General features: G+C 37.4%; 1 protein-coding gene across 1 annotated transcript; it reads left to right on the plus strand.

Moving 5' to 3' along the window:
* Positions 1–917: 917 nt before the first annotated feature.
* LOC140874399 (uncharacterized) lies at positions 918–1,343 on the plus strand. Its single transcript, XM_073277688.1, has one exon. The coding sequence runs from the start codon at positions 918–920 to the stop codon at positions 1,341–1,343; it is 426 nt and encodes a 141-aa protein (XP_073133789.1).
* Positions 1,344–12,566: the final 11,223 nt, after the last annotated feature.

The raw sequence follows: 12,566 nt of genomic DNA on the forward strand, positions 1-12,566 counted from the left end.
GCTTAATGCAGGCTTGGTTTCGCTCAATCATTTATTGATTTGGGCGCTGGTATTCTGAGGAGTGAAGGGATGGACTGAAGAAATTACTCGGCTGGTAGGGAAGATGAAATTAACTTTCGAAACCACCACCGGAATATGTCTTCAATCTCGAAGAACAGGATATTAATATTGGGGATGAGAGAATGGCGAACTGCTTGGTTGCCAAAATCTTTTACCTTAAGGCCATTAACAGGGAAGCATTCCGAACGCAGATGCCACGCATTTTGCAGACGGAACGACGGGTGAATATTGAAGCCAAAGTGGATTCTTCGCCGAGCAAAGCACCAAACCAGCATGATTCGGATGGGCAGCAAAATTCAGAATCTCAAATGGTAGCAAGGCAGAAGCAGGATATATATCAGCAGATGGTAATGGTAGCAAGGCTCGGGATAAGGGGAAAGGAATAAGTGAATCAATGGATTCTGTGTCTTTTTCAGGAGCCAAAAGACTGCTGCAGGATGAGGATATTAATTTGATGCAGGAGGTAACTAGCCCGGTTAAGAAACGAGCTAAGGAGGGGACGGAGCTGGAAGAATACCCTAAACAAGCGGCGGAGGTTGCGGTGCAACCCCCCGATCTCAATGAGTATCATAGTATGGAATGCTCGGGGGCTTGGGAACCAACGAGCATTCAGGGAGTTACGGAGTTTATTTGCCGAAAAGTGCCCCGCTCTCTTGTTTTTGAGTGAAACCAAAATGAGAGAGTCGAATAGTCGATGGTGCATGGAGGAATTCGTTGGGTTTTTCATGATTCTTTATGGTTGATTGTGTGGGTAAAAGTGGTGGTCTCGCGTTACTGTGGAAGAAGAGTATTAACATTTCAATTAAATCATACTCTGAGGGCCATATAGATTGTGTGGCTAATGAATTAGATTTTCAATGGAGATTTACGGGAAACCTGATGCATCTAAGAGGAGATTCTCATGGGAATTGTTAAGAAAACTTTTCAACTTTCCAGAACTGATTGGCCTACCTTGGCTTGTAGGGGATGATTTCAATGAAATCTGTTTCGATAACGAGAATCTTGGGGGTGTCAATCGGGCGCCAGCAGCTATGCAAGCATTTCGGGAGGTGCTCGAAGTTTGTGAACTTCAGGATTTGCATTGTAGCGGGGAATGGTATACATGGGTGAATATGAGGGAGAGGACTGGACTTATATTCGAAAGATTAGACAGATTTGTGGGGAATTTAGAATGGAAACTTTTATACCCGTCTGCTTCGGTTTCGTCCCTTGAATTTTATCATTCGGATCATCGTCCTATCCAGATTTCATTGTGTCCTCATCATTCGTTTAGCGGAAATTGAGACAGAAACAGGGAGGATTTGTTTCGGTTTGAGCGGGCCTGGACACTTGTAGAGGATTGTAAAGTGGTGATCTCAAGGGGCTGGCGTGCGCATGATCTGCATCTCAGCGTAAGGGATCGGTTGAAATCATGTCAAATGGAGCTTCAATCCTGGGCCAGTAAGTGCCTGAATCTTAATCCAAAACTGATTAAAGCAAAGTGGGATGAGCTGAATAGATTGAAAACCAACTTACATTGGATGTCTTCTGCTGATCGCATAAAAAAATTGGAAACCGAGGTGGAAGACATGGAGACTAAAGATGAAGTCTTTTGGAAGCAACGGAGTAGAATAACATGGCTCAAAGAAGGGGATAAGAATTCACGATTCTTCCATTCTCGAGCTAGTCAGCGCCGTCAGCAGAACTTGATTTCTGTACTTGTATCCAGCCATGGGGATTGGTGCTATGATGTAGAGGTATGGCTGTTATTGTTATGGATTATTTCACATCTATTTTTCAGTCGCGAATCCTTCTAGTACAGATTTGGCTTCCGTAATTAATGTGGTTGATCCAATTGTTGATTCGAGAATGAACCAGAGTCTTTGTGCCCCGTTCTCTGGAGAGGAAGTTAGAAGAGCACTATTTGATATGCACCCGGATAAGGCGCGGGGCCCAGATGGATTTACAATTTTTTTTTTTATCAAAAGTACTGGGCCATAGTAGGGAAGGAGGTGACCCAAGCAGTTCTCAAAGTACTCAATGATGGGGAGTTAATCGAAGAATGGAATGCGACTTTGGTTACTTTAATTTGATCCCGAAAGTTAAGGACCCGATGCTAATCAAAGATTTCAGACCTATCACCCTTTGTAATGTGTGTGCTAAGATTGTTTCAAGGGCTCTCACTAATCGATTCAGACCGATATTGTCGAAAATTATTGCAGGAAATCAGAGTGCATTTATTCCGGGGCGGCTAATAACATATAACATCATGGTGGGCTTTGAAATACTGCATTGGATGAGGAGCAGAACAGTTGGGAAAGCGGGGTATGCAGCATTGAAGCTTGATATGAGTAAAGCTTATAATCGTGTTGAGTGGGATTTTCTATCTGCTCTGATGGGGCGTATGGGTTTTGCGGAGAGCTGGAATAAGAGAATAATGAATTGTGTGACATCAGTGAATTATTCCTTCCGAATTAATGGGAAAGTATTTGGCCCACTTAGGCCAGGACGCGGTCTACGTCAAGGGGATCCGTTGTCACCATATCTGTTTGTGTTGTGTGCTCATGGTTTATCCTCGTTGTTTAATAGCTATGAAGTTCAGGGGTTGATTCAAGGGGTGAATATTGCGAATACATGCCCTTCGGTATCATATCTATTTTTTGCAGACGATGGTCTCATTTTCTTCAAAGCATCTATGGAAGAAGGAGTTGGGTGTGGGAATGCTTAACCCGGTATGAGAAAGCTTCTGGTCAGTGTATTAATTTTGAGAAATCTGCACTCTCTTTCAGCCCGAATACCAAATCACATCTCATTGAGACAATCAAAGCAATCTTTACTATTTCGGTCATTCAAAGACATGAACTGTATTTGGGACTTCCTACATTATCGATGTGTATTAAAAAGATGCAGTTTAAATATTTTTTGGAACGGGTACATAAGAAGATTCATGGATGGGGTCATAAAGATTTTTCCAAAGGTGGTAAAGAGGTGTTAATCAAATCTGTGCTTTAAGTTGTGCCATCTTATGTCATGTCTTGCTTTAAAATTCCTTTTTCATTGTGTGATGACATTGAGAAAGAATGTCCAAATTTTTGGTGGGGGTGAAAAAGGCTAAAATAAAGATGCATTGGAAAAAATGGGATGCACTTTATCAACCAAAAGTTCGAGGAGGCTTGGGGTTTCGGAAGATGTCTGATTTCAATCGTGCTCTATTGGCCAAGCAAATATGGCGTTTAATAAGATCTCCTGAGTCGTTGGTGGGTCTGATCTTTAAGGGACGGTATTTCAGACATGAGGATATTTTGCATGCGAAACTTGGGAATAATTCCTCTTATATTTGGAGGTCATTACTGTGGAGTAGGGATATTATCCAACAAGGATTGTTATGGAGAGTGGGTGATGGGAAAGATATCCGATTGTTTGAGGATAAGTGGATTCCTAGCTTAAATTCAAACCTAGGGGATCCGTTGCATCCTTGGACATTAGAACCAAAAGTTAGCGCATTGATCAAGGATGGAGCTTGGGATTCAGAGATTATTTTGTCAAGCTTTTATGCGCATATTGCGATGGAGATTCTCAAAATCCCTCTTGCGGCCTCAAGTATGCTGGACAACACATATTGGAGGTATGATCCTAAGGGGAGATACTCAGTTCGGGATGGTTATCGATTACAGAAAGGCCTATTTAATTCACCAGATCATCAATCAGGTTCCCCGAATGAAAGTTGGTGGTTATTCCTTTGGAATCTCTCCATACCGCCAAAAGTTAGAATATTTTGGTGGAGTGTGGCACATGATTGTATTCCGACTAATTATAATCTTTTGCGGCATCATGTTCCGATCAGTAGCCTTTGTTTCTTATGCTCTTTCCCCTTGGATACAACTTTTCATTCTCTATTCAAGTGTGTGGCAATGAAAGGCTTATGGAACTATACCTCCTTTGCGCATTTAGTGAAAAAGGCAAATGGAGATGATGGGCTCGGTTTCTGCTTATGGATGAAGAGTCAATTAACTAAATCTGAGTTTGAAGAAATGGCCATGCATGGTTGGGCAGTCTGGAATGAGAGACAACGATGCATTCATGGGGAGGGAAAGATGCGAGTTCCGATGAAAATAACTTGGGGCTCAACTTTACTTGCAGATTTTCGTAGAGCACGAGTAAGGATGGAGATTCCTACAGGCAGTGACCGGCAGCAAGAAGAGAGATGGACTCCGCCGATCCCGAACAAGTTGAAGTTGAATGTCGATGCTAGTGTCAATGAAACTAGTAACCATTTTAGCGTGGGAGGTGTATTGAGAGATTACCAAGGGAGGTTGTTGTTGGCATTTGGGAAACAGGTCACACAACCAATCTCAGTGGTTCATGGGGAATTGCTCGCTATTTTGGAAGGGGTAAAGCTGATGTATGAGAAGAATTTCAGGAATTTTCAGTTAGGATGCGGAATTTTTCAGAGTTTTATATTGTTCATGTTCACCGTTTGGAAAATTGTGTGCCACATAGTCTTGCTGCTTTTTCTTCTTTCTCTCATTCCTCTTTTGTTTGGGGGAATGGTGAGTTTTCCTCGTGGTTGGTTCAGCTTATAATGGATGATTTTAAGTAATAAATTTACAAGCTTTGCCTTTTCAAAAAAAAAATTCAAAATTTTTTTTGTGGGGGGTGGGTGGGGGATGGGTCGTGGCCCTCCTTCGCCCTACAGTAGATCCTCCCCTGAAAGGGATAAAATTCTCATAAAAGGGATCAAATACATGAAGTCTCGATGATTACACAACAGTCGAGGATCATCTATACATAGCTTTCTAATTAACAAATGCAAATTCAATCAATTTTACATTGAGTAGCATAAAAAATAGGTAAATTTTTTTACATATTTTGAATTACTAATTTTGGAGTGAAAATTGTGATTTTATTGATCGAAATGTGTTTAATTTTTATAAAAATATATTACATTTATTTAATTTTTTTAAGGAGCAACCATCTTCATCTAAATATGTATAACTTTCACTTAAACTATATAAATAAACTATAGGAAAAAAAACAAAAATTCAATAATATTAAGATATATTTCGGTTAAAATCGAAATACAATCGCATAAATTTTAAAAATATAACCAAAGCATAAAAAATAAAAAAAAAATTAATAATAATGGTCAACTGGATGAGGCTTTTCACCTCTTTGTGGTGACGACAATGCATGTGGCTGCACAAGATTGTGTGATTTTGGCAATCCTTATATAAATTTTCAAAACAAAAAATAATAGGTGTAAAAAAATAATAGACATATAAACATAAAAATCATATATCAAGATCACAAAAAACCTCAATTTAAAAAAAACAAAATTTAATATCCAAAGTTTCGACCTACAACACAATTAAATATTCCAAGTCCGAAGAAATTCACAATCTAACAAAAATACTAAATAATTCAAATAATATTCTCAAATATTCAAAGTTGAATTATTTAACCAACTCCGAAATCATCAAGTTAATTAATATCCAAAAATTCCAACCATTTAAGTCACGATTAATTTGTAGCTAAATAATCGCTACTTTAATCCAATAAACATCTAAACAATCATAATTTTTCAATATATCGCACTAAACCATTCGACAAATAATATAGTGTGGAGGCCTCGGGTTTGATCTATAACTCGACAAGCAACCAAACCGGAAACACAAAAAAATGTTTTTTTTTTCAAATGGCCAGTAGCGACCCTGCACCCATCGGCCAGCACGGCCGCGCTACTCCAGCGCACCAGCCCTATCTTATTTTTTTTATTTTGGCATGAAAACCCGGAATGGCGCCAACTCGACACAACAATCAAATCCTACAATAAAATGAGTTCAAAATACCTTAAAACGAGATAATTATACAAAATGTTCGACAATGCAAAAGTTTGAAATTTTTCAAAGGCAAGTTCAAACGACTTGACTTCTAAAACCCGAAGCTCGACTTCTACTCTCAATCCATATCCCTCAAGGTCCTCTAAAACTGGACCCTGAACCACCTATCGCAATACATACACACAAGACAAAGCAACAGCCGGAAGAACCGGTGAGAATAAACTCAGTATGAATGACAGGAACATATATAAGCATTTAATCATTTCAAAACAATAATCTAAATTCATGAGTAATCTCAAATGAATGATGCTCAATGAAATGCATGCTCAATAAAATGAGGGCTATCAAATATCGGATTCATTTTGATCTCGGATATAGGGAAAATCTGGTTCCATCTGAACCACAGCTATAGGGATCCCACGGGAAAAAAAACACAACAACACCACCTACTCTCCCAATCGGGGTGGGTGTTGGGCTTCTCAACCCCAAACTTTGGCGCTACTATATAGAGTATTCTGGTCATAAGAGTCACTTTGAATTCTATGTCACTCAAATATAGACTCAAAATGTCTGCTGCAACAATGGTAAACCTGCCAGGAATGCTCAAGGAAATCTAGCTCAAATGAATGAGATGATGCAATACAAATATATCAAAGTATCTGCTCAATATAATCATATAAATATCTGATCGATCTGATCATTTCATCTCATATATCATATCTTCAATTCATTTAAATAGCATGAAATGTAATTATCGATAATCATTGAGCTAATAACAAAAAATATAAATTCATGATATTCAATCAATCTCATGAATCGAATAAAATAAACAAATTGAATATAATCAAGCAATTATATAAGCAAGCAAGTGTGTGGTTTAGGGGCTCGAGGAATCTCATAACCGTTTCGAGGATTCAATCCCAAACTTTATTGTCTTCTCATACCTCAATCTCAATTCCATAATGGCTCGATTTTTGCAAAGCTACAATATAACAACAAATCTCATATCAAACTCATATGATCAAATATTGATATCTCAAGGTAATAATCGAATCAAACCTTGATATATTCTCAACGAATCGAGTTCTTGCAATTCAAATTCGATATCCTCCAATTCAACACTGAAATGAATAATATAAATTCATCATTTCATTTCTAAATGCTTAGCTCAACAAAAATACCCAATAATTCGTCAAAACTCAAACCGACGGCATAACAACCCCAAAACAGGTATTTTAATAATCCTCAACATCATTTATTCATCAATATTCAACTCATATCATGATGCAATCGTGGATGGTTTGCATGTTGATCACATAGCCAAGGATTCGTTAGAGATGCCAAGAGGACCAATTACGAGAGGTCGAGCTAAGAGATTAAAAAATGTGATTCAATCGTTGATGATGAATTGTCAAGAAGGCATTGGAATGCTTGAAGATCACTTTGAGGAATGTTACAATATTATTGAAGTCCAAAAAAGTCAAAAAAGTGGAGAAAATATCAAAGCAAACACAAAAAATAAGTGACATAGTCCATGAAGCATGCGCGCTCGCGCGTCCTTGCAAATTTAAAGATTGAGGGCAGAACTTACTGCGCGTCCGCACACCTCTTGTTGCGCATCCACACACCTCTTGTTGCGCGCTTGTGCCTGTTCCGAGTGTTTTTAAGTTTTCCAGACAGCACTTTGTGTGCACCCGTGCCTGTCCGTCGTGCGCCCGTGCCTGCACTCTCTTTCACACAGTTCGACGTTTTGTGTGTGTGCGAGACTTTTTGATATTTTGGCATTATTTTTTTTTCTATTTTGAGTCTTTTTTTCCTACTATGAAACTTTTAACATATATTATTATATCTTTAGATATATTTTGCGATATCTTTTATTATTTTGTAGTTGTATTATAAATACAACAAACATTCATTATTGAATACAATTAAGAATCCAGATTTTTGATTATTCAATACATAAAATTTTCTCTAGAATTTTAATTGAAGTTTTGTGCTTTGTTCAAAATCAAACTTATCAAAGTTCATAGTTTTGTGGCGTACTGGCGTTTGTCGATTGATTATCCTCGTGTGTTGTCAGAAACAAGTTTTCTGAAGGTCCCGTTGTGATCAGTTGTTTATGTTGTGAATTCTAGTTTCATTGTAAACAAGAGGTGGATTTTCCAAAATTCGTTACTTGTTTCAAGATCGGACAAATTCTTAATTTTTTTTGTTATTGGATGAGGGTGCGATTCAATATAATCGTATTTTTCTTTCATACAACAAGAATTCATATCATATCATCATCAAACATCATCCTCATTTTCGAATTCAACAAACCCATTTTCTAGGAATTTTGAAAATTCATCCAAAAATCGAAAATATACTCAAACGACGGTGTTTTATCAAAACATCTTAGATATATCATCTCTATCAACTCTAGAACATGTTTATCAACTCAAATCTTGAATATAACATCATCCAAAAATTAGAACTTAGTAGAATCTTATCAAACTTACGTTAAAACGAAGCCCTCATCGCGAGGATTGCAAATATGAGGTTATCTTTAAAATCTACCGGTTGGATGAAGCCAGATCGAAGCTTGAAGGGTCAAAAATGGCGTGAGATTTCTTGCTTTCTCTTCTTGGCTTCTCACGTGAAGTGGAAGTGTGGGGGAAGATAATATAATACATACAATATATATCATATTGATTGACTAACTGACTAGTCAAAGTCAATTTTTCAGTTTAGCCCTCGGTCGAACTTCAAAACTTCAATTCAGTCCTTCAATTTTTGAAACTCGAAATTTAAATTCAAAATATCATAAATTCTTAAATTAAATATTTTTGGGGCATTGCATATAGGTTCGTCAAAAATATAACTCAAAGTCAACCACCTATAGAAACTACAACATAAGCCAATTTCATAAAACAATATAGTGCAATAAAAGAGTCGAACATGAATTAAACTTGAAAGGTGATATTTACAATTCCAGGCATCCCACTTTACCTAAACAAGCTGGAAATTCAAACTAAAGCTGGAATCGAACTTGAAATATTACCCAACTCGAAGCTAAAGTAGGCAAGACCGAAGTAGCAGTCAAACTCGCCGAAAATACTAGAATAAGCTACGGAACAATATGGGTTGGTTCAAACTTGATTTTAGAACCGCGAATACAGATCACTCATAGTCGAAAAACCCCAAGATCAAAGCTAGGTTCCTTGTAGAAATGCATGAGAAACAGTGTGCAGAATCAGGTTACAAACAGGGTTCGATGTGGGCACAAACTCTTAGAAAATATTCCTACAATATATGATTGTAATTAGATTATTTGGGTTACTTTGGTCGGCATAAATCAAATCCCACTGATATTGGAGAAAGGACTGTTAGCCGTAAGGAATGATTAGATTTATACATGTGTATATATAGTGTACATTATTAATCGAGAATAAACAAACAATACTTCATCACACATCTTTGATTTTATTCTTGTAGTATCATTATTTTACATGGTACCAGAGCCATTCTTGGGCCTCTAATCTCCAACACAGTGTACTACAAATACAATAACAAAAGAAAAAACACACAACCAACTCTTTTTTAGATCCTTCTAACCCATAGTCTGTTCACCATTCCAACCAACCTAGGCGCATCCTTGTTCCATTAAAATTTAATGGAGCCAATTATCCATCATGGAGCAAAGCCATAATTCATGCCCTCACAGCCAAAAATAAAATCGAATTCATTAATGGATCGATGAACCACCAGATAAACAAAAAAACCAACAGATTATGCACTATGGAATCAATGCAATAACATGATTTTATCATGACTCACTCATTCTGTCGAGCCCGATCTCTCCAAATGGGTTGTTCATGCAAAAGCTGCCCAACAAGCTTGGGAAGACTTCAAAAACCAGTTTTCACACAATAATGCACCAGCAATTTATCAAATTCAGAAATTTTGGGCATCTCTATCACAAGGAACCATGACAATTTCGTCACATTTCACAAAATCAAAGGTCTTGGAGATGAATTTTAGAGGTACCAGTCTATTCACCCCTGCAATCAAATGAAGGCACATTGTTATCAGAGAGAATAACATCGATTGATGCAGTTTCTCATGAGGCTTAGTGATACCTATAATATTGTCCGCACCAATATCCTCATGATGGCACCACTGCCTAACGTTCGCCAAGCTTACTCCCTCGTGATCCAAGAAGAGACACAACGTCAAATGACAACAGAATCAATGGAAAATTTTTCCATTGCTGCTGCAGTACATGGGAAATCCAACAACTCATCAAACAATCACAAAGATAAGTATTACGATCATTGCAATAGAACAGGTCATACAATTAAAAATTGTCGTGCTTTGAATATTCATTGGAGATATTGCAACAAAGATGGTCATACTGAGGATAGATGCAAGTACAAAAATGAAACTTGGGTTATTAACAATACAGGGAATCAAAACGATAGAAAAAGGTCACCAACAACAACAGCATGAGTTTCGAGGAAACGGAAGCGGTCATTTTCCGTCTGCCAATGCCATGGACTCTTCACCAGCTGCACATGAATAATATCTGAAAGACACAAATAAATCTTCCAAAGCAGTACACAATTTCTCTCCGGAAGAACTGCAGCAGATTGCACATGCCATATCCAAGATGAATCAAAGCACTCTTCTGATAATAATGCATATGAAAATGCTGCAGTTCATTTTGCATTTATAAATCCTTTAATCAATTCCGTAACTACAAAACCTTGGATTTTGGACAGTGGAGCTACAGATCACCTAGCCTCTGACCACACACTTTTCACTCAAATAAAACCCTCATCGATACCCACTGTCAATATACCCACCAGATCTTCTGCATCAATCACAACTACAGGAAGAGTATTATTCGATCAAGAAATAACCTTAAACAATGTTTTATGTGTTCCATCATTTCATTTAAACTTAATGTCTGTAAGTAAAATTACCTCTACACTTAATTGTTGTGTAATCTTATTTCCAAAGTTCTGTATATTTCAGGACATGGCTACAGGAAGATGATTGGCTCAGGTAAACAACATTGTAGTCTTTATTACATGTCACCATTACAAAGAACTTCAGTCTCTCATCAAGTCTCTCATTCTCCAAATCTATGACACATGCACTTCGGTCACCCATTTATTTATTATCCTTTCATAATGATATTACTTGTATTGTTTGTCCCATTGCTAAAAAAACAAGACTTCTATTTCCTACAAGTTCAATAACTACTCATGCTCCCTTTGATTTGTGACATTGTGATATTTGTGGTCCTCATAAAACTACCACACATTCAGGAGCACGTTTTTTTTCACACTATTGTCGATGATTTTACTAGATGCACATGGATATTTCTTATGAAACATAAATCTGAAACGCAAAATATTTTGAAATCCTTTATTAATTTTTCCTTTACACAATTTCAAGCTTATGTTAAAGTTTTTAGAGTTGACAATGGATCTAAGTTTCAATCCATGAGACTTTTCTTCCAGTCTCATGACATTGAATACCAACACACTTGTGTTTACACCCCACAACAAAATGGCGTCGTATAATGAAAGAATCGTCTCATTATTTTTTTTGCACGTGCATTGCTCTTTCAATCTCATTTATCTCTTACTTTTTGGGGATAATGTGTTCTAACTACCTTTTACCTGATCAATCGATTGTCATCACCACTTTTATAAAAAAAAAATCTCCTTTTGAGTTGTTATACAACCTTCCACCAAATCTTAATCACTTGAGAGTTTTTGGTTGCTTATGTTACTCTACTGTTGTTCATCCCATATAGAAATTTTACTCTCGTGCGAAATAATGCATATTTGTTGGGTATCCTTTCGGCCAAAAGGGATACAAGCTTTATGACATGGAAACTAGAAAATTCTTTGTTAGTCGTGATGTCAAATTTCATGAAGTCATATTCTCCTCATCAGAAAAATGACCATCATCAAATCAAGAACATGTTCACCTAAGCTAAATGAACTAGAACAAGCAACACACACTGAGTCAACATCCGAGATACCTCTTACAATATCAACTGAACCCTCTAATTCATTACCCTCTCAAGCCGACCAAAACACTACAACAATGCCAGATCTTCAAACAATTGTTGATCCTCTAAGAAGACACTCTACCCATCTTATATAGCCCCCGACATGGCATAAAACTACATGTTTCCATCCCAAGTCAATCATTCTACCTCATGTACAAAACAATGCATGGACTTTAGTTCCCCTTCATAATGGACAAAACCAATCGGATGCAAATGAGTTTACAAAATCAAATATAAATCTGATGGGACAATTGAATGCTACAAGGCTCGTCTTGTTGCCAAAGGATATAACCAAGTTGAAGGCATTGATTACCAAGAAAAGTTTTCTCCTACGGCCAAGCTCACCATATATACTTCGGTGTATTCTTACCATTGATGCGGCCAAACATTGGTTCACACACCAACTCGAAGTCCAAAATGCTTTCCTTCATGGTGAATTAGATGAAATAGTTTATATGGAACCTCCACCAGGCGTTCGACGACAAGGGGAGAATCTTGTATGTCGTCTTAACAAGTCACTCTATGGGCTCAAGCAAGCGTCAAGAAATTGGTTCTCTACTTTCTCAAAAACCATCCGGCAAGATGGTTATCTGCAGTCAAAGGATACTTATTCACTTTTT

Source organism: Henckelia pumila, chromosome 1 (genome assembly GCF_033568475.1).
Source record: "Henckelia pumila isolate YLH828 chromosome 1, ASM3356847v2, whole genome shotgun sequence".
Taxonomy (NCBI): Eukaryota; Viridiplantae; Streptophyta; class Magnoliopsida; order Lamiales; family Gesneriaceae; genus Henckelia; species Henckelia pumila.

Coding starts and splice junctions, on each gene's coding strand:
- LOC140874399 (XM_073277688.1), top strand. CDS start 918: ATGGAGATTTACGGGAAACCTGATGCATCTAAGAGGAGATTCTCATGG.